This window comes from Pyxicephalus adspersus, chromosome 3, assembly GCF_032062135.1.
Source record: "Pyxicephalus adspersus chromosome 3, UCB_Pads_2.0, whole genome shotgun sequence".
Classification (NCBI taxonomy): domain Eukaryota; kingdom Metazoa; phylum Chordata; class Amphibia; order Anura; family Pyxicephalidae; genus Pyxicephalus; species Pyxicephalus adspersus.
This window is the reverse complement of record NC_092860.1, coordinates 20,123,686-20,149,413: the sequence shown is the minus strand read 5'-3', so window position 1 is coordinate 20,149,413 and position 25,728 is coordinate 20,123,686. Positions and strand designations below refer to the sequence as shown.

General features: G+C 38.7%; 1 protein-coding gene across 3 annotated transcripts in view; it reads left to right on the top strand.

The window, feature by feature from the left end:
• Positions 1-25,728, top strand: part of CDH22 (cadherin 22) — a 200,118-nt gene that overhangs the window by 140,139 nt on the left and 34,251 nt on the right. For 2 of the 3 annotated variants that reach the window (XM_072403804.1, XM_072403806.1), the window contains exons 3-4: positions 22,874-23,168; positions 23,247-23,366. In XM_072403804.1, coding sequence (XP_072259905.1) covers positions 22,874-23,168; positions 23,247-23,366 — 415 coding nt within the window. The remainder of the gene's footprint in view (positions 1-22,873; positions 23,169-23,246; positions 23,367-25,728) is intronic. The other variant, XM_072403805.1, reaches the window with a different exon arrangement.

Genomic DNA, 25,728 nt, shown 5'->3' with positions numbered 1-25,728 from the left:
AAACATAGCCTGATAGAAAAGAAACCTGTAGATAACTATGGGGCTCTGTATTTGCTATCTTTGTACTCAGAAATAGTGGGACCCTGTGTGATGGCATTTCTTGGACTTCTGGTGACCCTTCAAGGTGAAATACCAGGTTATGTCAAAGAAAGTAAGTTACGATTTTCAGATAACATCTTTCATTATTCTAATAACACTAAGCAGTTCATCAGCTATCTGATATGTTATTTACCTTGGGGTCTCCTACTATCATTGCTCTTTCCATTATGGTATTAAATAATGCCAATTAGATACATTTGATGATGTTAAATAAATATTTAAATACAGTAATGCAATCTGTAGCACTCTAGTGTCTATATATCCCCATTATCATTGTCTGGTTACCTTTTAAAGAAGTATAGATGTAAAGAAGGCAAAAGTTTGTGTGATATCTCAACATATGCCATTATTCAGTCATGGGACCTCTCACTATCCCTATCACCCACTATGCTATAGACCTAAGTGGGTCCCTTGTTTAATATTGCACTAGTGTAATACTCACAAATTTCAAACTTCAAGCAAATATAAGGAGACTTGAGCGGTAAAAATAAATAAATACAGGAAACACAGAAAATTGAGGTCACATATTCAACTAGATACTTAGTAACTTGAATGTTGATTTGATTCATTAATGAGTTTAAAAGTATCTTAACACACTATTTCCTTTTTTTAATTAAAGTCAAGTCTTTGCATTGACATGGGGTTCTGCCTCAAATTCAGTGCCCTGTTAAAGCCATCTATGAATCTTAAGCAGCTTTTATAAAATGCAGTGGACAGTATTCACCCTCCTAAATTCACTGAGTCTTTATGCCCATGTGTATCTTCAGTGGAGTAGAAAGGGTTGCAAAGATCTTGATTAAGACTGAGCCCTTGTCCAGAAAGCCAGTATCGGCCCCCGGTCATGACTGTTGGATACAGAGGAAGCAGTGGAGATTTTCTACCACTGGTTTCCTCTTCTTGGCTATGCCAAGAACTTTCCTTCCAAAGGGTGAGTCTGAAAGGTCGGTCCAGATGTGCAGGGGGATTCTGAATTTAAGAGGGACTTTGATGCAAAGGGGGGATCTTGGATCCTGATAGATGACCATGGTGGTGAAGAATTGCCATGGAAGGGGGTCCAGGTCTAAATTCCACATTAGTGCCCAAAGATCTGTAGCTAGAAGACCATTAACAGTAGCGAAAAGTTGCCATGACAGAGGACTCAGTCCAAATTCCTCATTAGGACCCATAGATTGGAACCTACGACACTGTTTACCAACATACACTTTTTTGCAGCAGCAGCTTAACAATGCAGAAAAGCTAAGGGAAACAATTTAAAACATGAAGAGCCAACTTTGACTTCTTATTAAAATGGAAAATGCTTCTAAATGAAACACATTTTTATTTATGTTCTGCATTTACATAAATATGTGATTATAAAGTGAATGCACCTGTACACAAAAGAAAAAGATCACATTTTTTATTCTTAAATTCTCAAAGTTTAACTCTAGGCAAGCAGCTGAATAGAATTATATATGATGGAACTGTTTATCTGCCCAGCCCTGATTTTACTCAGCCCTCAAACACAGCATATCCAAGTGGATGCACTACTTACAATTATGGCGGAACTGGATGCTTACAGAAGAACGCTTAGCTTTGTAGTGCATTACATGTTATAATAAAATTAAACAATATGTTTGTTAAAAAATAGTTTTCCCCATTGTATATCCATGTTTTTGCTCACTGCACTGCGTACATCCTATAGTCTTTGGATGAATTCTGGTGGACATGTAGATGTTTCAAAGGTAGATGAACACCACATTTAGGGGCTACATCAAAATCTGCCAGTGTGTAGAAATGGATGTCAATGCTGCAGCCTAGTAGGTGTCACCTTGGAAAAAGAAATGTATGTGGCTATAGCTTGCTGGTGTGATGTAATTTTTTATATAACATAACAGGCGTATGTGTAATAACATATGAAGAATATGTAAGTGAGTGAGTTTAGATACATATTAAAGAACATTTCAGATCCGCAGCATTCTGCTGCAGGCTCAACGGATGTCCCAACCACTCCCATTCAAGTGCATAGGAGAGATTGGGAACTATTTTGTGCAATTGCTGCATTCAGCTGGGGTGGAATGCAACACAGTTTCCGAAAATTCCGAAAAGTCCCTTTTGGTCCTGTGACCAAAGACACTAATGCTAATTCAGTTACCTGCTGTGCAGTTTGCTGCTCTCAGGTGCACAGCATCTGCTTGCTGTGTGCTTAAGTATGGCCAGTCAACTGCAGGTATAATATGGCCCTTTGGAACAGTTGAGTTGAGTCCTCTTTTTCCACCCCTCAATTTGTGAAGTGGACAGTAAAATAGAAGTAGAAGTCTAACAAGTGCCATTCTTCTACTAAGTCTGCTCTCTATTTCATTCAGCACATTACATGACGGCACATTTAGATGCAACATATCCACATAATACCTAGCTGTCCCTGTTCCTATTTAGACATTCCCTCAAACAATACCTTGTGGGAATCTTCCGGGTCCATAGGTTCCAAAGTCAATAACTGATTCCCACCAGGGAATGTTCGAGAAAATGTCAGATTCTCTGTTTATAAACAGAGCCTTTCAGATCAAAATCCTTCTTTTCTCCTCTGTTTACCCTCTTTTTGGGTGAAAGGAAAAGTAGTAGTTTTGTAGCATTTGTTGGTTTACCCAATCATTTTCGTGCATACAAATTGTTTATGGTTTGCAAAATGGAGTATCATTTGTCTACATTCTTTGAGCTAAAACATGTCCCTCTTCCCTATCTGCAAGTCAGGATTTATGTATTTGCCCCTAGTCGTGCCCACCTTCTCTAGGTCTGGGCTCTGCTAAGGCTAATACCAAATATCAAACTCCAGTATTTGTACTGCTTGTTTTAAAAAAAAAAAGACATGATTTATTATCAAATACACAGCTGCATGACTGTGAGCCTGCAGATCAGCTTTTTGTAGGATTAAATGGTGTAAACAACATCATTCATAGTCCAAGTTCTATTTTTAATGTACTTTTCTTCACTGACTAATGCATAGAAATTTACATTAAAACCGGATAGGTGTAAATAAGCTTTGACTGTTCCTTTTAAACAAACAAAAGGATAATTGACTTGTACAGCTCTTGTACATGACTTGGTGAAGCACGCAAGTGACAGATATACAGAGTCATGTTCTAATGGGAGAAGCTTTTCCTTCATCAGATGCTGGCTACAAGAAATTTATATGTAAATAACCCTTTTAATTTTCAGCTGATACTGCCCTTTCAACGTTTAAAGATTTTTTTTTCTCCCAATGCTGACTACATGATATTTAAATGTAAATAACCCTTTTAATTTTTAGCTGATCCTGCCAATTGAATGTTTAATTTGAATGTGCAATGCTATACACTTGTGATGGCTGGTGAGCCCACATTAGACGTTGGTGCTTTTATCTGTGAATATGTTGAGGCTCTGGATTTCTAGATTCCGTTTAATTGCCATAAATGGGCTTTATTTTAAGAAAAAAGTTGAAGCAGGATTAATGCAGCATCTGAATATTCAGTCCTAAATTGTTACAATTAGACATAAACCCTAACCATATTTAGTTTGTTAAAGCACTTACATTTGTAAAATCAAAAGTAGTTTTCACTTTTTGTTTTTTTTCCCTGTCCTCTGATCCTCATACCTGAGAGGTTTTGTAAATCAATGGGGCTGAGATTGGTGGTGAACCAGGAGGCATCAATGTGATGCAGCATGCCACACCAAATCAAATGCCATACCTGCATTGTGGGCAGCCCACTAACATGTTGTAGCATGTTGTGTACACCACAGTGAATGTAAGGGTTTCCAGGTGGCGCATAGAACTTAAAGACTACAAGGCGCTGAGGGGGGAGGGGAAATTGAAGGGCTCTGTGGAAGGAAAGTTTAAGGGTCCAAGTTGCTGCCTCAACTCCACAGTTCAGACCCAAGAGCAGGTTTTCCTTCTTTCCTTCTCAGGTCATAAACTAGAGACAGAAAGAAGGACAGTCTACCTTCACACCCAGGTAGGTGCACCCCTTCCCCAATTCCTGGCCAGAATAAGCTGGCATTGGAGGAATTAAGAGTCATTATCCATCTTCCAGCAGCTATCCTGGTTTTTGCTCTGCCTGACATCAGTAGAGATCTGGTAACATAAGTGAAACTTTGGCGTCTCTGGGTGAAAGCCGACATGTTTCCAGATATGTTGATCTCAGTGATATCAACAATGAATGGAAGGCATTTCTCAGGGTTGGTTTCCTGAGGTGTATGTATTGGGTTTCCTCAGATGTATATTGAAACAGGCACTTGTAGTCTCCATCTAAAGGGTGTATGCCAAGAGGACAATACAACTTAAAGGTATACAACTTAAAGGGAGTGAAGAAGTGTTGCTGTGTCATACACAGAGATACAGGACCACTAGGGGGGTGCTGAGGCTTGTATGGAGGTGTGAGCCCTGAGAAGGGCAAAGTCTAAGCCGTAACCAGGTTTTCTCCAGAGCCTCTAATGGTGAGGGTGTTGCACCGGTGGTTACGGCTTGGTTGCCGTACATGGGCACACTAAGGTGGGCAAGCACAGTACAAAATCACAAGGCAGGAGGATAGTCTAGGAAAGCTGGGGTCAAAGCAGGCAGCAAACAAGAGAGGTCAGGTCACACGCCTGGGGTCAAGTGCCAGGGAGACAGACACTAGTGACACAGGGGCCACTGCGGGCACAGGGAACACAGGAGACACTAGAAGCAACAGGAGGCACAGGAGACTCAGGGATATCCTCAGGCTGACAGGAACACTGGAACAGCACAGGGAAGTTTACTGAGAACCAACAGACTAGATAACGAGGGGTTAGCGCGGGAGCTGGACAGATGAAACTGAATTAAGCCACAGGTGAACAGGAGCTAGCTCACATAACTAGGGGCTCCAGACACATTCCATGAACACTGAGTGCAGTCTGTGAACTAGCTAATTAGCCAGGGCTGATCAAGAGGCTATTTTCTAAATGGCCAGCTGATTGGACAGAATTGATAAAGCTTGGAAACAGAGGCATGCCCAGTGTCAGAACTGCCCGCATGCGCAGAAGAGAGACGAGGAAGAGGTAAGTGTGACATGCTGCCTCTAACACGAAGTATAAAAAAATAAGCAAAAATTAAATGAATAGTAATATGGCAAAAATGTATATTCACAAACAAAATACAGATATGGAAAAAATATATATCAATAAGTAATAACCTAAAAATAAATTAAAGTCCACAACTTACTCTTTCACTGTTAAAGTGTTTGTAAAGTGCAAAACCTAATCTGGTGACTTCACCAAATAAATACCACCTTCCGTGATGTCTATCGCTATAATATTTAGGTAAGAATCACTCCTTTTAAACTTCTCCACCTCTTCATTTAAGACCCAATTGTACCCAAAGTTGAACTCAGAAAATTCTATCAGCAATCATGTTAATAAATACAAGCAGTCCAAAAAAAATAAAAAAACGATAGATACCCAACTACAATCCTCCGAATCCCTGCTTTACAGTATAAACCATATGTCTACGTAAGAGGGGGAACTTGTATGTCATAGTATTTAGGTTGTTGGCTATTGTAGGACATCAAAAAGTAAAACTGAGTAGCACAAGAGTCCTTAAGTCAGTATGGATAGGCACACAGCTACAGGTAACAACATCTACACAATGGTTTTTTTAAATTTGTAAAGTTCAGTTTTAAAGGTAATACCTTTAATTTACTATAATCAACATAATTCCTCTAAGAATTTATCTGGTTCAGTTTTTGCTTTAATTGGGTTTCAACGGTACCTATTGTACAGTCTCCTCGGCTTATTGCATTTCCCACAATCGGTCAATCAAAACCATCCCATCCAGTAAACAAAAAAGAAAGAGAAAACATACATTATAGTTATAAGCATAACAACATAAAACTCAAGTGATTTCATGGGTCCGCGGCATCATTACTGTCCCATGTCTTTCTTGGCGGTAGCATATCATAGCTGGTTTAGCTTCACATCAAGATATGATCTGCATGACAAGATGACATGTTTCTGTTGTACTCTATGCATTTTGTCAAATTGGTCTTCAAGGTTCTCCCCAGGGACACTGAAATGGTGGTATTAATTTTTGTCATCCTAGAAAATCATTTGTGATCATCTCAGGTAAAAATATGAAATCAGAACATCGCTCCGACATGCCGGGTCACTAAACAACCAGCTGCTAGAGAAAGCTATTGTTTTACTACTGGGGAGGATGTAGCCATAGAACACAACAATTGTTGGCACTTCATCATTTATTCATTCAGCTCTACCTATTACCTTTATAATATTCAGTTTGTTACACAAATTTATATGTGCAGCTGAAGGAACTGTTTATGCATTTAGTTTAGGAAGGTTTTAAATAGTGCTGGGTATAAAGGATTGCAAATATTGTAGAAGACTTTTACAACATATTGACAAGATGGTATCAAACTGATCACTTTAGTCAATCCTTTTACAAAAAATAATGTATTATCTTTATACATTTTATTTAAGAAAAATTTAATACTGGATTTATGGATTTGGCATGTAAAGATAGAAGAGGGGAGATAATGGGGTTGACTTACTAAAGAAATATAGGCTGTTCACTTAGCAAAGTGACTTATCCCCTTGCAATGCTTATTTCACCTAGCTTAGTAAACAAGATAAAGCTCTACTAATGTCAACTATCAAGTCAGATTTTTTTTTTTAGATTTCCTTGCATATGATTGGGTTTTCTTTGCACTATGCTAGATGAATTATCCCTTGCAAGGTGGTGAAACACCATGATAAGTTAACAGCCTAAATCAGTGGTCCCCCACCTTTTGGTTGTCACGGACCTATAATTTCACCGACTCCAGGCCCTGCATGCGCGGGGAGCGTGTGCCACTCAAAGGTCCCACAGAGTGATGTCATGATGTCAGAACTCGCCCACTCCCCCATTGCAGGCTCCGACCTGTTTGCTAAATTCTGGGTGGAACAGTAGCGCAGGGCTGTGGATGCAATAAAAAATTGTGTCCACAGCCCTGTATGTTTAGCAAGCAGGTCTGAGCCTGCGATGGAAGAGTGGGCGGGTTGTGTCCATATGGGGGACAGAGCTGCGGACCACCGTTTGGCGACCCCTGCTTAGAGCCTTATTACAAGGGGTGAGGGGGTCTACCAAAAGAGACACAACCCGCCCACCAACCCGAGCCTGTGATCTGTACAGGGGACATGCAGGGGTCTGCAGCTCTGGCCAGTGGGGTCCTTTTCCACACCTCACTGGAGGGCACACTGGCTAGAGATGTGGACCACCAACATTTTCTCTGGTTGGCGACCGTTGGTCTAAATTGTTTTAGAAAATCATTGCCAGTGCCTGATGCTCCAATGTGTAGGGTTAGGCACTTTTAGAGCAGTAACTGTCAGAGTTCCAACCCCCTGACTCTCCTACTGAACAGTCTGCTTTAGGCCTTGCAAGTGGCTCCAAGCAAGGGACCAAATTATTATCTATAAATTATTAAGTATAGTGTATGTAAAACCCAACCACTAAAATCTTATGAAAACTTTACCAAGTAATTGGGTTTTAAAATGTATTAATAATATTTTTTTAACTCTTTAATTTCATTAAAATAATAGCAGTTAATCCTGCCTTTAAGGTCATTGTTCAGACACAGGCAGACAGCACACAACAGAGTTTTAATAAGGAAAGTGATAAAAGACATGAATCATGCATGAACTGTAACCTTTGTCTTAGTATGCATTATGAAGGGCCAATCCATATTATTGGATACTGAACATTTGGTTTGAATTATTATAGCTCTCTAAGATTGGAGAAGATAGACTATCACGGGGGAACTTGAATGATCCAGCAAACCGGAAATGGATCTGGTCCACGATTGAAAACATTTGGGCAAATGTTTTTTCTTAATCCGTTTGAGTTTTGCTGGATCACTCAGGTTCTCCGATAATAATCTATCTTCTCCAGTCTCAGAGAGCATTAATAAATCAGGATCATTGTCATAAGAAACAGTAATGTATTTCTTGGCAATGGACATTACTTGCCTCACTTCGATGCATTGTTGCCCGTTTTCAATGGAACCCCAACACACCTTGCCAATGGATGCATGTGAAAGCACAGGGAAATATGCGGCAATACATGAACACATGCATTTTTTCTGCGATGTGCTAACAAACTACAATTTCAAGGAGCAATAAATAAATAATTTGGTTTCACTATGTAAGTTGTCATTGCTGACTTGGTTCTAAAAAATACACCTTACCTGGTTCAATATCACCGAGTGATTATTCAGCTCAGGTGTTACACAATTACCTGTATGCTTGTTTCTGGTGTTTAATGGTCTCCAGCTAAACCAGAAGATTAACTCTTCATCCGGGCAATTAGCGATCTTTAGAAGCTTCGCTTTTAAGTAGGACACAATGACATATCACTATGTTTTGAATCACCATTTTTTTTTCAGTAAAGAGCAGACACAATGGCCTATAGCAATACATGTTCCAACTCCTCTCCCCCTTTCCTCTTCCTTTAGTTATCCCCAGGATAGATACAGGATGTATGCTGTTTCTACACAATATGTGGGTTAGGGTGAACAGATGTCCCTGATTTTTTATGCCAGTCTAAGTTTTCACTTGTCTGTTCTTGGCTTCACAATTCCCCCAAAATGATGGATTGTGTCCTAGAAAAATAAAAACCTGTTCATGCAGTTTATAAACAGGACTTTTCTATTAATAACAGTGAATAGGTCCATTTCTGTAAATGATGGAACTTTATGACCTGGATAAGAACAAGAGGGTACTTCAGCAATTGAAAGTTTTACATGGCCAAATAAATTGAACAAAGGTAAAGCATATAAATAAAAGTGGGTATGATGCAGCAGAGAGGAATACAAAGAGAAGTTACAACACGTATAAAGTACCTTGGGATGAAAGTGAGTGCATGTACACATATTCACTAAAATGTTATGTAAGCTTTACCATTGAAATTTCAACAGGTAGTTTTTAAAATTTTAAAGTGAGTCTGTTGCAAGAGTATGAATTAAAAAAAATAAGTGCTCTCGGCTGGCATTGGGACTCTGCAAATTTTTTTTTAAAGGAAGGAAAAGAGGCCATTTACATGAACTGGCAATTCACATGGCCTTATCTCCACCAATTACCGAGCTCTCTCTGATTCGTTAGGCGAAGAGAACACCATTGGCTATACTGTATATTGTGATCCAGTTCTTATAAATGGAAAAGGTGAGTCGCCAATAATAATGAGATTGGTAAAAGTTGATATCTGCTCTCTAAGATAAATGAGTTGCCAATCATAATGAGATTGTTAAAATGTTGATATCTGCTGATATCTGCTCTCTAAGATAAATGAACCCCTAAATGTCATTCATTTGGGGTCCCCATCTATTATAATAATACTATATAATGTTTCAATGGGTTGGTGACCATGCTGGGTGCATCTGCTGTGTTTATTGGCTGTAGTGGATTAAAGGTGACACATGGGGGGCAATTCTATACATTGATTGCCAGAGGGCAAAGAGGAGTTTATGATATTAAAATGATTGAGAGGGAGGCTTAAAAATGAGCTAAAGCAGATGGAGTGCCAGAACATGCGGGATGGAAGGCCCACTGATATGGAACAGAGACGAAACTCTTGCAAGAGTTGGGCATAAAGCTGAGAAATTTTACAAGAACATAAAGAATACAAGCTTGTGCACATTGACATCTCTGTCAGTGTCCATACTCCTTTCTGTTTCATTTCTGTGTAGATAACAAATCTTTTATTTCTGAGTGGCACCCACAGAGAAAGCGATCAGAGGAAGAAAAATAAAAGAATTGCATGTCTAAAGCCCAAGAATACATTTAGAAAACAACAAGGGGAGAGAAGATTGCACTGGAAACAATGACACAAATATTAGCAAAGTTAACACAAAGTTATCACAACCAATCTTCTGACAAGTGAGGTGAGAAGTGAAACCAGAGTGAATTCTTGAATAGTAGTCCACCAGTAATCAAAGCTTTTTCCTGCCACAACGGCATGGCCTCCATTTCTCTCTGACACATGTAGATCTATAGTTAGCATCATCGTCATTAAAGTTATCCTTGGCCGATGAAAAACGGTCTGCTTAGCAAAACAATACATTTATTCAGGATGAACATTTATGGAAACCCTGAGAAAAAACTTCTGGTCAGCACTTCTTCTGTCCTCATTATTGTTAAATTGACCTTATCTTAAGCCGCACTTAGTAATGCATTTATAATATAAATCTTCTAAAGATAAACAATATCAGGCATTGAATTGTACCTGTAATGTTCTGCCTTATTGTTGTTTTATCGTAGTTTATTTCATAGCAAAACAGAAAACTCTTTCAGAAGATATTTGAATGTCCATTGTGAAATATATAGATATGGTAATGTCCTATAAGCTTTGCAGAGATGATTTCCAAGGATCTTTTATGGACCTAAAGTGCAACTGAAGTTTTCAAATAGGTATATATATATATACAAATGTAAGCCCCTTATTGCTGTAAGAAGTATAACTTGGCCATTATTGATCCTAACGCTTCTCTAAATAAGTCTACTGCTATCTGTAGGGAAGCGGTAGTATCTCTAAAGCAGTCCACCACACCCCTGCTGAGTTATAGGGAACCAATAAGGAGCATAAACTTTGCTGATTGGGGAGCTCTAACCATGATAAAGTGGGGTGCTAACATTTGGCTGCTGTAGAGAAAACAGCTGCTTTCTCATTAGAAAGGTATTGGAACTCTCAGTATCTTTATAAGCCAGCATGAATAGGTTCCCAACAATTAAAGTGGAAATAAACTGGTTGGTGGGTGGTGAGCTTCTGCTATACTCAGTAAGTATGGACAGCATACTTGCTGATTATGGCACAAACTTATTTGTGTGCAGCTGAGCTGAGTGTCATGGAGGGGGAGCAAGAGACACAAATAAAGGAGGATTTGTTAGAGTTAGGGAAGGTAGAAAATGTTTTTGTTGACTTTGAGACTTTAGTCGGAAAGGCTTCCAATCAATGATGTTTCGGTAGTTCACCATCCAGGAGGGGCTTGAGAAGGAGGGGAATACATTTGGCATTTTTGAATTGGGTGTTTAAACACCTAGGCATGGTTCAGTGCGAAAAAAAATACATTCTGCATTAGTTCAAGTAAGGATACCCTTAAATAGATTTGTGTGCTTTCCAAAAAAAGTTTGGGTCGAAACACATTTCCAGTCTGTAGTCATATACAAGCAAGGCCTTTATCAACTTCTACAGTTCATCACTTCTAGCACCCCACTAATGTTTCTATCTCTACATTAAAGCTCATTTCCTACAACCAGCTGACTTTGTGGCATGTATAGGCCTCTAGCATGTAAAGAGTTGAACCAGATCTATATTTATCAAGCTGTGTGCGTGCAAGGCTCTTAGTTTTTGTTTATATACTGCCAAAGATTTAACAGAAACTTCGAAATCTCTTCCATGTCGTGAAACTCTCCAGACTCCAGAGCCGCAATCATGTTGACTCCAGGGCTCCCAGCTGCCAAGTTACTCAGAGATAGCAGATAAAACTGGGCACCATGCCATTTGGAAACCCTTTAAATTGCCTGATTTGCAGCTCTGGTGTTTTGTATGTTCCCTGTCGTCCTCAACCAGCACAACTACATTGTGTTTAATTCTGGGTGTTATAATGGGTGACGGTGTGCTTGTACACTTTAATATAGCACAATTTTCTCAATTTCACTGGAGAAACCTGTTACCCAGACATAAACTAATCACAAACACACATAGCTTGCAGAAGACATTGTATTTGCAGATGACAGTAGTGCCCCCTGCTGGTATCAGGGTGCACTATTCTTCCTGTGCAGATCTCCCTTGTTTAATAGGATTATAGGGTCAGAGCCTGCCATGGAAGACAGAATATGGAGAGATCTATTTTAGATATAAAAGGGATTAAACACAAAGCTCACACGTTTAATTAACTTGCAGAGAATTAAAGGAAACTGCTGAAGTTTTCTCTTTCTCTAGGGAAGCCAAACAACTGAATATTAAATTCTGCTTATTTAAAAGCTTAAGTTGGATTACGTGTGATGTGAAACAATGCTTAGGCGATAGCAAATCACATTCTTTTTGATTGCAATAAGGCACTTCAGTGAATTTAATTGACTTTGTATTGATGGGTGCAGTACACAGCAGTAACATTGTAAAATTCTGTCATATGGAGGGGCATGCATTCCTGTGTACACAATTCCATAATGTTATTGCATTATTAATGCTATAAATAGCTTGTGGAAAACAATGTAAAAATCTGTTATTCATGCTTTTATATTTTTATATTGTCTGTACTAAGCTGTGTATTTCTTCTGTAAATGCATATTTGGATGCCTATAGCACTATATGCATATTACCTTGCAACAATCCCCCACCTTTGTGTCTTCCACACCAAAATACCCTGATTAGGTTTTTATCTCAGCAAATAGAAAATGCCTCTTGAGATCTATTTTAAAAAAATCACATCCTCAACAACTTGTTTTCAGGGACCACAACATATTATCTGGAATAGAATTACTACCCATACATCTATGGGCTTGGATGCTTCTATATCTAGAAATAATGAGTGTAAACTCCCCCACCTAACTGATTTGTTGCAGCTAGCTGCTCTGGCTATGTCCAGCCTAATATGACTGGCATTGAATCTATTTGAAAAAAAAACCCCAAGTGAATGCCTCTGATGCCTTCATTAATTATTCTCTGCAATCTAGTTCACCCCCCAAATATCAAGCATATCCTATAGTTAATACTTTCACTCACCATCAATTTTACTAGGATAATAGGCATGTGTATCCTATATGTAAAAGTTTTTCTTGAGGATGAAATACAGATTAGAACCATAGAAAGAAGCAGTCAAGTATATTAACCGACGGGAATCTTGCACAAAGAAGAAGGCAGTTTGCTTTTCTATGCAGGTTTCCTTTAAAGAAAACTTATGGTCTAGCCATATCTTGTGAATCGGCTAACAGTCCTATGGTCCAGCCAAATGTTGAGTATCCTAGGGACTCATGTAAATTTAGGTGTGTGAATTGCAAACAAATGTTTAATTGTTGGTCCACAGCATCATAAAAGCTACTTTCCAACTTGTCCATCTAGGAAGTCATGAAGGGAACACCATGAAAGTGCTGTCTGCTCCTTCTACATCTTCCTGTCTTTGCTTCCTGCCAAGCATGGTTAGCAAAAATTAGCTCCACCTTTTGAGTCCAACCTAGTTGGCTTTTGTAGTTCAGTTTCAGTAGACATTGTGTCTTAGATGCTAGTGGCCAGTAAATTTGGTTGTTTACTTACTAGTGGCCTCCTTAAAGCCCTGTCAGAGCTAATACTTGGGGGAAAACATGTGAACAATGTGTCTATAATAATGGATTAAGGCACCATTTTCTAAGTGACTTTGTGTAGACTGAATAATATGCAGGAAGTAATGGAGTGTGTGGGGTGGAAAAACAAAACATAGTCAGACTGGAAAAGAATAGAGATCAGCGAGTGAAATCTTTAATTTCGATCTTGCGACGAATCAAGCCTTTCTCGCTTACAGAATGTAAGTGAGAACGGCCTTGCGATTCGCCACGAGGTCGTGAATCTCCATTGAGAGTTCATCTGGAATTCGCCTGCAGTCACAACTGATTGGAGGCACCCGCGTGCCTCCAATCAACTGTGACTGCAGGTTCGCACGGTCACTGTGCTGTACTTATCAATGATAAGTACAGTCCAGTGACTGTGGGAACTGAACTCAGATGAACTCTCAACGAAGAAACTCTATTGAGAATTCAGAGAGTTATTGAGACTCCCTTCATCAAGGCTTAATATACTGGTAAAAATGTGTCTACAATGATAATTGAATATAAAAAAAAACTTAAAATAAAGTATAAATATATCAAGTCTGCTTTCACTGAGATACATTTACTATTTTTGAACCTTTTGATATCTGGCATCACTCCAGTTGTGTTTAATTTGGTATATTGAACCATAATGAAAGTCTCATCATCTTCTGTGGCTCTGCTCATAGTAATAACTATAACAACATAAGGTAGTATAGATCATATAATAGAAAAATGTTCCAAAAGCTGGCACATATAGTTGGTAGCAATAATCAAATGAAAAAAGGGCTCTGTGTTTAGGAGATTCAGGAGACAAACCTCTAGGCAGCGATCCCGCACTGCTGCCCGCTGCAGGACAGCGCATCTGCTCCCTTTGCTCTATACCTGTTGTTAGCTGGGCTAATATGTGCTGGATGGATTTGTTTGTTTTCTGCTGCTGACCTTTGCCTGTTTCCTGACATTTTGTTATACTCTGTTAGCCTGGACCGACCGCTGCCTGTGACCCCAACTCTGCCTGTGCCTAGTCCCTTTGTACCTTGCATGACGGACTGATTGCACAGTTTGACCTTGGCTTGAATTACCTAGTATTTTTGTACTGTTGCCTGTGGGCTCCTGGCTTGCTGTCAGCCCTTCCCCAGACACCATCTCTTGCACAGTAAGTTCTAGGGGGGAAACCGAGTGCTGGGAGGAGCAACCTGTCTCCTGAAGCTGAGCGGGGGCTTACTAGGTGTTAGACTGCGGTTGCTGCAGGTGAAGACTGCGGTGTTAGATTGGGGAACTGGTGTCTGGTGAGGACTGGTTGCTGACCAGGACCTTACATGGAGCTTACGATCTAGACAGATATGAGCAACAAACAAGAATTAGGTGAAGTAACTAAGGTATGGTGGCATTATGTGCTTTGACAACCAAGGAAGCTATGATGTGGTTGAGAGGACAACTATGGTTGAAGTGGTGAAATGTGAGGGTGTGTTTGAAGGTTTCAAGAGTTACAGATTGCCAAAGGAGAAGGATGAATTCCAGAAAACAGAATAAATACATATAAAGACGTAGGAGACATTAGTGACATTGACTGTGAAAACCCCCAACTTGCTAATGTGTTTTTGGAGATTATGTGAGCTTTTATATCCATATGTCCTCATCTATTACAGGAATTCACAGCTTCATGAATTTAGCCAGGTCTTTGTCTCTATTTGTAGCCACCATTACCATTTCAAAATGCAAAATACCCAAGATGAATTATCCTAATGGTTGAGTTTAATCACCCAAAGACAACTGGATGATCAGCAGAGGGTAGAATTAGACTCCTCTTTAACTGAGGAAGAGATATTTTCTGTTATCATTGGCTTTGTGGCACATAAAACACCTGACCTACATGATATTCCTGCCAAATCGTTCAAAATATCTCTCTTCTATGCAACAGTCATTAATTGTGCTGATATTAAATCCTAGTTAGGATTTATTCTACTGTGACTGTTACAGACCCAACTTGGATATAAAAAATTTGCACTGGTCATCATGTTGAATCACATTGTGAAATTAGTTATACATGTTGATCAAATAGTAGAGCAGCTGAGCTGATATTAAAATTAGAAGGTTCACCACAAATTTGCAGAATGCTTAAGATACAGGGAAATGAACAACGGTTGCACTTGACAACTTTAAAGCCTATGACTGTCAAGCATCTTATTTATTGGAGTCATGAGCAGATATACCCATTACTCACTTTGTGGGTTAAGCTGTTATATACGGAGAAGCTTGCCTGTGTTCACATTAATAACTATAATGGAGGCTTTTTTACCATCATAGTGCACGCAACAGGGATTCCTGTTATATCTCCTAATAGCTACCCCTCAAAGAGTGAATGCACTCCATGCAATGTATTGAAAAACTAAGAATTATGGGGCTGGTAAAGCGAGTAACCTTGGATGGCCGTCAGTTTGAAAGAGACTATTTATTCCTTAGCAACGTTGCTAGACATTGCAGTAAGATTTAGATACTACTAAGAGCAGTTTAGAACATGGGTTTAGGGGAGGACTAGCTGGCGGTTGGAGGAAAATTTGCACCATGAGCCTTTTAGGGTATGTTGGGCTAAGAATTTTAAATGGAGATACTTCTCAATTCATATACAGATCAGCGTTGGACTGCTGATGGGCATTATATAGCTACTTGCTCCTTATTCTGACTGGTGCCTTGAAGGTTAACATTCTCTACCTTTGCACATCAGAAAACCAATCATGAACAATGTGAAAGGTTGTCACAATAAACCAAGTCCATTAGGAATATTACCCTTTCACCTTGGCTACCAACAACCACAACACGATTTGATGCACTTCCATTAACCCACAAGAGTATTTCACTACCATTAAAGGGCCAATTGCTTTGTGTTTTTCCTCCACACCAAAAGTTTTTCAGTTCTTCCCGTATCCATTGCTTTTGCAGTATCTCAAATCAGTAGTTTGCTAGAACGGTCACCTGGGACCTAATCAGCTATTGTAGTCTATTTGGAAATTCCGTCTTAGATGTTAGTGGGTCAGTAGAATCTAATGTTAAGTTCTCTGACCTCCTTCCAACCCTTACAGAGCTTGGGGGCAAACATGTAGTCAATATCAATGTATCCAGGCCTAATTTTTTGGGTGACTTTATGTAGACTTTATAAATAATATGCAAGAAGTATTGGACAGTGTGGGGTGGAAAAAAAGTGAAGCAGTCAGACTGGAAAAGAATAACACAGCAAAACCCAGAGGAATAAAGCAACTAGGCAAGAAAACAAGGTAGGCAGCTAAGCAGAAAAAAAACCCTGGTATGAAGTAAAGACAGCTGCGCGAGACAGAACAAGATAGTATTGTAGACGGTAGATAGTGATTAGCAAAACAGCAGTAAGCACGAAGAAAAAATGAATATAATGATAACTAGCAAGGCAAAAAAAAGCAAAGCTGTACATAGCAAGGTATAAAAAGCCTTGTATGGGCTAAACTACCCAAGCAAGTTTATTCTCTTGCTGCTGAGAAATTTAACTACTTGCTGGTAATCAATTCATTAGGCAAGATCTACACAGGGGAATTATTATCAACTCAACTGTGCTACTGCAATCACTAAAGAAAAACATCAGAAGAAGAAGTTGATGGAAAAAATGGCTCCCTATGGAGTAAACTACATAGATAGCATACAGACTGTATGAATCAGTACCACACCTTAGGTAATCTTACAATCCAGTCATTGTAATTTCCATATGATAATACCATAGACTGTTCATGTAGCTTACTCGGTTTAAAATAATTGTTTTATCTGTTAGGCAATCAATTGCTAATACTAATGGCTAATACTAATCTCCTCTAGAGCTTTCTAGGTGACTATCAGCAAATGGTTAAAACTCGTAGCAGTATATAAAACCTGTGCTGATATATCTGGGCTGTCATTGCTGACAAACTCTTCTAAACATGCTAGTTATCACTAACCAAAGCAAGAAAGTACACTGGAAGTTCTGATGTCATACTATAACTCTTTTCATAGTGTTTTGCATAGAGAAATGTTATTTTTGTGCTGTTTGCAGTGGTGAGAATTTTCTTTACTTCCCATCATAGAGGAGCTACAGAAAGCAAAAAGAAACCCCTCTTATATAGCTTTCCCCTTTTAAAATAATTACTAGTCAATGTTGGTGACAGTGGTCACCAGGACAGAAAAGTCAATTGATATTACCATCCAAGATACAGGCAGCAAAAAGTTAGTAGATCAGTAGTTAACTAAAGTAGACATTATAGTACTAAAGTATTGAAAACAGACATTGTTAGGTAATTTAAATTATTTATTATTATTATTTGAATTATTTTATACTGACTAGTGGGTAAAAGTAAGCCATGTTCAGGTCTAGATGGCAATTCGAGGGTTCCCAGAAACTCATCTGACCCACACTAGTAGGTTGCTTGTGCAGCTGCACAGTCTGCAAAATATGCTGAGTCTACTCCTGGTCTGCAAGTGCTGCAGATTGCCTGGAAAAGCTGGTCATGCCATCCCCTTAGCATTGTAAGCACCTTGCACAGCACACAATCCTCTTGTGCATCACATTCCAAACCCAGAGGCCTCAGACAAAACCACAATATAATAATAAAGCTAGGAAGCAACTTCCTAATGTCCTTTCTCCTAATTTACATCCAAAATGGTTATTATTTTTACATCCTGTATCATACCTTGCATTCATTAAGTGTATAATCTCTATTACCTCATTAAAATCTTTAGGCAAGCTTTAAAACTAGTCCCAGATGAAAATCACTTGAGATCCTTCAACAACCCAATCTTATTTAACCTAGCTTTGTGTTGTCTCTGAAGACTATTAAGTGATGAGATAAAGAATTAGGTATGTACAGTACATCATCTATATAAAGGAACAAATTTATAGTGTAATTACACCACAGGTTCAGGATTGCTAACAGCTTACAACACTAATAAGTCCACTTATATAGCCTGGATGCATTTACTGTACAAGAAACATTGGTCAGTGTAAAAAAAAGAAATCTTCCTACAACTTTTACTTAAAGAAAAGCAGTACTCTATATATATTTAAAAGGAAATACAAACTTTCATGTAAGATATTTAAAATTCACAGACTATTCTGCTACTAAACTGTATAGTATAAAAAAGATTGCCAAGATATAACAGATACAATGGCAATAAAGACATTTAGGAAATTATTTAACATGGAAATCTACTTTTTATTGCATCTCCTCCAAGGGGCAACACACCCACTCCAATGGTGGGCTTATGCCCCTGTGAAGCTGGCTGCCAGTCTGTTTCCAGATTGAATGGCAGGTATGGAGTGATACGTAAGTATGGAGTCCAGGTTGGCATTGACATATTGGGCCTGATTTTATAAAACTCTCCAAGACTGGGGAGAATAGACTTTCAAAGGAGAACCTGCATGATCCAAAAAACCCAGAATGTTTCTGGTCCAAGATTAAAAAAATTGCCAACTAACAGCATTTTTTTTAAAGTTTTTTTGCAGGATCACAATTTGCTGGATCACCCAGGTCCCCCAATGACAGTCTATCTTTTCCAGTCTTGGAGAGTTTTATTACATAAGGCCCATTGCAGGGAAGTGTCATTGCACAACCTGAACTTGTACTTCTTCACTGAACAGTATATGGGAGCCTACCCACATGGGTGCTGGGTCTTTTCTTTCCCCTTCCCATTTTATTTTCCTCTCCTTTTCCTTTCTTTTCTTTTTTCTTTCTTAATCTCTCTTCCTTCCACTTTACCACGTTATACCTATTAGTACAACCCTCTCTTTAATTGATCATATACTTTTTTTTGTTGTTGTGAAATACAAACATTGACATTGACAGCCACTAATTCTGTTGGATCCCATTTACCTGTGTAAACCCTTTTAGGACATCTTCATACATCAGTGTGAAACCTAAATATTAGATAGGACTTTATTGCTCATTATTTATGACGATTATAACAAATTAGAATACGAAAAATGCCCAAAGAATGATGAGTGATATATGAATTAAAATGAATTATACTGCAACAGGAAACTGAATTGTAACGCTCGTACCAAACATCTTACTTTTCATGCACAGCCTGCAATATATTCCACTAATATTTATATTTAGCATTCAATTAAAATCTGATTTACAAAATATTTATTTAATACCATATTTCAAAAGCAGCATACAATTTTATAGGTTTACAATATTTTAGCACATGTGTGTGTATATGCTCTTTTTGGGTTGTAGAGTGTTTAGAAATATATTGTGGGACAGCAGAGAACACATCATTTTTCTCATACAGTAGAGAAGAACTCAATGATGCAGATAACTAAAGGATTATAGCTTGTGTCATACATTTTTCTCTGCTGCTCTAAAGTAGCTAAAGTTTCTTGACTGTACATTTGTTCTAAGTGAAAATCTGTCACACTCCTTTCCAAAACAGTCCCATTGAGTAGGGTTAGTAGCTATAGAAAGAAAATGTACCCAAAAGAGTAACCCTAATGAGGTGCAACCCCCTTTAAACTGGCTCATCTATATGCCAAATCCTACTCATTTCCATTTATTCTATACAATACCATGGGCAAGCCATGAAAGGTTTCCTTCCTAATCATGACTAGAGATGGATGAAAATGCCTAGTTGTGATTCATTACAGTAATTTGCCAAACCTAATGTTCTTTCTAAACCTCACTCCTATTCCTTCACTTTGTTGGGTTTCCTGTAGCTTCCTGTTGTCCATCTCAGAGAAGTGAACAGAAATTTTCCCAGTGATGTCAACTGGCTCAATCTGCCTCCTAAAGCTTAAACTATTTTAATTTAATTTCCTTTTTTACCAAAAAATATCAGTATTGAGTTTTTGGTTACCAGCCAAGACACTGCCTGCAAGGAGTTCTTCCCGCATTTGCATGGATTTTCACTGGGCACTTGTTTTCTACATACCTCTGAAAATATTTGGGTTTAATTGGCTCCCCCAGAGTCTTCTGGTAAAATATGGATAATAATAATAATAATAATAATAAAATAAAATTAATTAAAAAAAATTAATCTGGCAATGTATTAAATTTTCCTTCTTAAAGGCCACACTATTTAAAGGTAAAACTCTAAGCCAGGCATGTCAAAAGGCTGGCCCGGGGGCCAATTGTGGCCCATGTTCAGACTTCTACCTCTGTCATTAAATCAATAATATGTGGCCCACCAGCACTGTTGACCACAGTATAAAATACACGCGTACAAAAAAGCTATTTTATATTTCATAAGAGTTGATCAACCGCCTTGCAATTATCGGCCCACTACTTGGCAGGACGGGAGTCCCCATGAATGCACAGGGAATCCCCTATGTTAGAGTGCGTGTGTGCTGTGTGGGACCCGCACGGACCTCTCCCACTCTGATTCTAAGAACGTGCTCTGCACGGAGCCCGCACTGCGCCGGACTCAGTGCAAAGGGAATCTTTCATGTCACCCTGGTGGGTGTGTGCTGTGTGGGACCCGTGCAGTCCATGCGCACACTAACCCTGAGTACAAGCTGAATGGTCAGCCCCCACACATTTTCACCTCACCAAATCTGCCCCTCTTTGCAAAATGTTTGGACACCCCTGCTCTAAGCAAACTCTAGGTAAGGCAGTGTCTCCCTTTAAATAGTATGTATACATTTTACCATAATTACTAGTTCACAACATTTCAGTCTTACAGATGTTGTTTCTGACGAATAGTGATACTTCATTTTTGGAGAGACATCAGCATTACAACTCTGAAAGTAAACAATAAAACCTGTAAAACTCCTAGAAGTCTGATGCTCATTTTTCATTTTTACATGCAAGAATATTGCAATAAATGTCTTCACTTTGTGCATTTAGTTATATATAAAGCTCTAAACACAACTTTCATCCCTTTAAGCAAAGCTGTTTTGGCAGATGCTTCTCTTACTGGATCAGTATCCGCTTTTTTCTACCGAGCAGAGAATGTTGCTGGCAGTAAGGAAAAACTGCCAACAAATGAGCAGAACAAGACAGATAAAAAAAAAGCATATGCCTAAACTAGAAGTCATTCAGGTGCCATCAGCTTGGTTTAATTTTCCTGTGTTTTTATTATTAGAATGCCAAATAAATATGGGCCCAGCCAAGCAAAATTTTTTAAAGAGTTACTTTTTTGTTTTAGACTATCAAAGATAAAGAAACATCTTTGTTTGCCTGTAGGAAAACTTTTCATCATCAAATACACCAGAAATAAATTTGGCCTGCAAGTGTTGACCGCCTTCTGGATATGCTAGTTAACGGACTGTTTGGCTGACCCACTGACTTGTATGGAAGTCAGGAAAGTTAGAGAAAAGTTTTGAGCCATTATCTGCATACTTTTTATGGTACAGAGTAAGAAAAATAAGTTAATGCAGAATTAAAGTTCGACTTTTGAGAGTACATGATCAGGCAGGTCATTATTGCAGAAAGAGACAGATGGCCCAACAGATTTGTAGTAATCTCTCCTACCTGATCGCTCCAGGTTTCTGGTGAAAGAGCTGAGCTGTGCATGCGCATTATAAGTTTTGATTGCCAGAGTACCTGGTGTTCCTGCCTTCCTCTGTGCATTCAGGAAATTAACTTATGAGTTATGTGATCCTGGTTTAGCCAATGAAGGTGTTAGAAGATCGCAAAGAGGACACCAAGAAAAAGAAGATGGCAGCGTGGGACATGTGAGTAATGCGGGTTTTGTTCCACTTAAAGTATATAAGTGAAAAAAAGCCTAAGATCCCTTTGCAGCTGTTAGCAGCTCCCAGCTACCAGTCTTGTACAATGTCTTGTACCCGTCTTGTACAATGTACGACAATGGCGTCAACAGTAGGGTTTGAGAACTGTTTGTTATGCGGTTGAATAGGGGCGAGTGTGGTTGGAGTTGAGGCATCCAAAGTTAGAAAATTACCTCTATCTCACCTTGTACAGGAGGAACTAAAACATTTTACTTTAAAAGGTCATCTCCAGGCAAACGGTAACCCCCTTCCAGACCTGTGCTGTAAAAATATCCCACTTTAGGTCTGCTATTAAAGATGCATGTCCTAGATGTTAGGGGACCGCTAATTTGACAACTCCAGATATAATGCCAGAAATAATGTGTAAAATGGTAAGGAGCCTAAAAACACTAAAATGTTCACCAAAAACATAAATAAATTCACTACAAAATACAATATTTGACCTGTTTTCAGGTTTTTGATAGCGTTAGGAAGGATTAAGTGTCCTGAAGTTTAGGAAGAAAGGGGCGAAGTCTTTCTGGAAAGTAATAATCAGAACAAATATGATTTGCTTTTACATGCTGTTCTAATGACCTCTGTAAAGTTTTGATCTGCCACTAATTCCTGGTGTTCATTAGAGATTAGGTGAATAAAAAAGAAAATTCTCCCCACCTGGGTCCCAACCAGCAAAAAAAACCTGATTAACCCTTCACATTGTTTAACATGGCTTTAGATAGTCTTTGTGTACACTCAGTAAAAATAACCTTACTTTCTATCCTTTAGATTCATTCGGATTCAGATGAAGGTGATGGCTCCATCAAATATACAATTTCTGGAGAAGGTGCTGGATCCATATTTATCATCGATGAACTCACTGGAGACATCCATGCCACTGAGCGCTTGGATCGGGAGCACAAGACATTTTATACATTGCGTGCCCAGGCCAGAGACAGACACACAGATAGACTACTAGAACCAGAGTCTGAATTCATCATTAAGGTTCAGGATATTAATGACAGTGAACCCCGATTCCTGCAGGCACCTTATATTGGAAGTGTTCCTGAGTTGTCCCCTGTGGGTGAGTCTTTTGACAGAGGGAGATGGCCATGATGAGGTGGGTAGATGTTTTAGAACTTTGTATCTTATCTTGGTACAGGTACATCTGTGATGGCTGTATCTGCGTGGGATGCTGATGACCCAGCTTATGGTAGCAGTGCTAGAGTGGTGTACAGTGTTCTGGAAGGAGAGAAGCTCTTCACGGTGGACAGCAAAACGGGTGAGTCCTGTTTAATGATACCTCTCTGGTGCCAGTACCAATGGCTCTTTACGTAATTGAGTTTGAGGCATCTGCAGCATTCCCAACATTTTGTATGGTCTGGTAAGTGGTTTGGTCATTTTAAAACCTTGTGCCAAAGGGCAGCATTGGCCATTTTTTTGATCAGAATTAAATCACAGTAGGGATGTCAAGTATTTACCATAAGTAGTGTATACTGGCTTATATTGACACACTTACCTCTGGGAGTTATCTCCTCCAATGTTGTGAGGACTCCTAACTCCCCACATCCACTTTGTCCCCACCTCTACCACATTACCTTCCTCTTCTTCCTGGTACCTTCTGATTTCAACCAATGGATAGATGCTGATGATTTAACTCCCATGGAAGAGATCGGGACTGGACACTGTACTTCCCATAACCTGCAATCAGTGTAAAAAATATTTAAAAATTGTAGTAGGTAGATAAAAGATCTTTCAGTAGAATAACCTTTTCTTCCAAGGTTTTCTTTCAAACTTTTTTACCACAAGACCATTCCTACTGGCAAACCACCCTTCCCCTATGTCTATAAGGTTAAATTAGGCTTCTATATATACATGTTTTTACCCAAGATTTATCCAACATTTACTGAAAATGTACACAATTGGAAGATGTGTGAAACAACTTTTACTCATGATTCATACACTTCTAATCGAATCCAATGTAAAAAAAATGTGTAAACTTTGGGTAAAGGTCGGGTAAATATTGGGTGAGAAGATTTAGAATGAAATCTATTCTAATAAAGTAGACCTGATCTTACAACACTCTTTAGCAGTTTCAGTCACTTTAAACCAGCTTTCCCAATCCCATAATTAAACAAAGAATATTGCAACCTACCACCAATTGCTTGAATTGAAAAATTAAAATTGTTGATGGTAGGTTGCCTTGATCACTTTGATGGTTTTGTGAGATTGCCTGAAAACTGCAATATGTTGGTAAAATCTGTTGATCTGATAGATAAGATCCGAATGAACTGAACCAAACAAAGTGTTTTCCACCACTCCTTATCTACATAACATGGAAAAATTTCCTGTAGTCTTAACAGACATCCAGATAACATTGTACATTTTAATCGTTATGAAGAAATTGCTTTTCTGTATCACTAGGAGTATTACCTTTGAAATGGAAATTAGAAGAGAGAGAGGAACATACAATATTTGTAAACCAAAAGAACAAAAATATAATATAATCCAGCGTATACAGTATTAGATGTGGTGGATGCATTTGTTTCCTTTCCTAAGCAAAGTATATTTTTAAGAATTGATCAGGTTATAAATTCAACTTCCAGTGTACATAGATGAAATCCCAAACAGTGAAATTAGCTTTTCTGGTTCTTTCTGTGAATAGAACACACCTCGTGTTATGAATATGTCCTAGGGAAACCCAACTCTTCTATATGCAGTAAGCATCTAGTTAGAGAGTAAGATGTCAAGTTAGTTCCTGGCAGGACCACGAGGGGAAAATTAAAACAAAGAAACCCAGAATAAAGAATGCCAATGCAGCTATGACACCTGGGAAGCTGTAAAACGTCATTATTTTAAATATTTGTTCTTGGATTTTAAATGCAGTGACCCATTGCAGCCAATCTGAATTCAACTACCCCTATTTAGACCTCAAAGACCTACTATATCCTTAGTATGCTCAATGTCTTATTGCATCCTCAGTATCTCTCAATGTCTTACTGCTTGCTCAGTAAATTGAATGTTTTGGTTGTTTTCCAATGGGTACTCCAGCACAGGTATACTAAATGACGCAGTGAAATGTAATAGTATGCACAGTTCAGTGATCTATTGAAGGCAATGAGATGTTATTATTTTTTTCTACATTTGACCTTCAAGAAGTGGGGTGTTACTATTTCCTAACCACAAGTATCCATGCTTGTCTATAGTGAATGGGTAGAACATTTTCATTGATGACCACCCATCAAAAAATGCCAATGCATATACATTTTGAACGAACATCAGGGTGGTGGCTGATGGGATGCTAGAAGGCTATAACTCACCCAGGAACAACTGCCAGATCATTTGTGTAACATGAGCCTCAATAATTTCTTCTGTGCCTGCCATAGGTCTCTGTATATAGAGTAGCCACATTGGTATATGCCCTGTTGTGCTGAATGAAGCCAATTACCTCAATGGATCTCAACAAAAAAATACTAAGAGTACAATTCCTCGCTGTGAAATGCTGGGTGACTGTTTTTTTGGGTAAATGACCCATACAAGTATACAGCTGAGAAGCTCTGACTTCACTTTGACTTTTCCAATCCATGTAGTTGATCCATGTTCTTGATTATTGACGCAGAAAGTAAAGAAACCAATGGACAAGC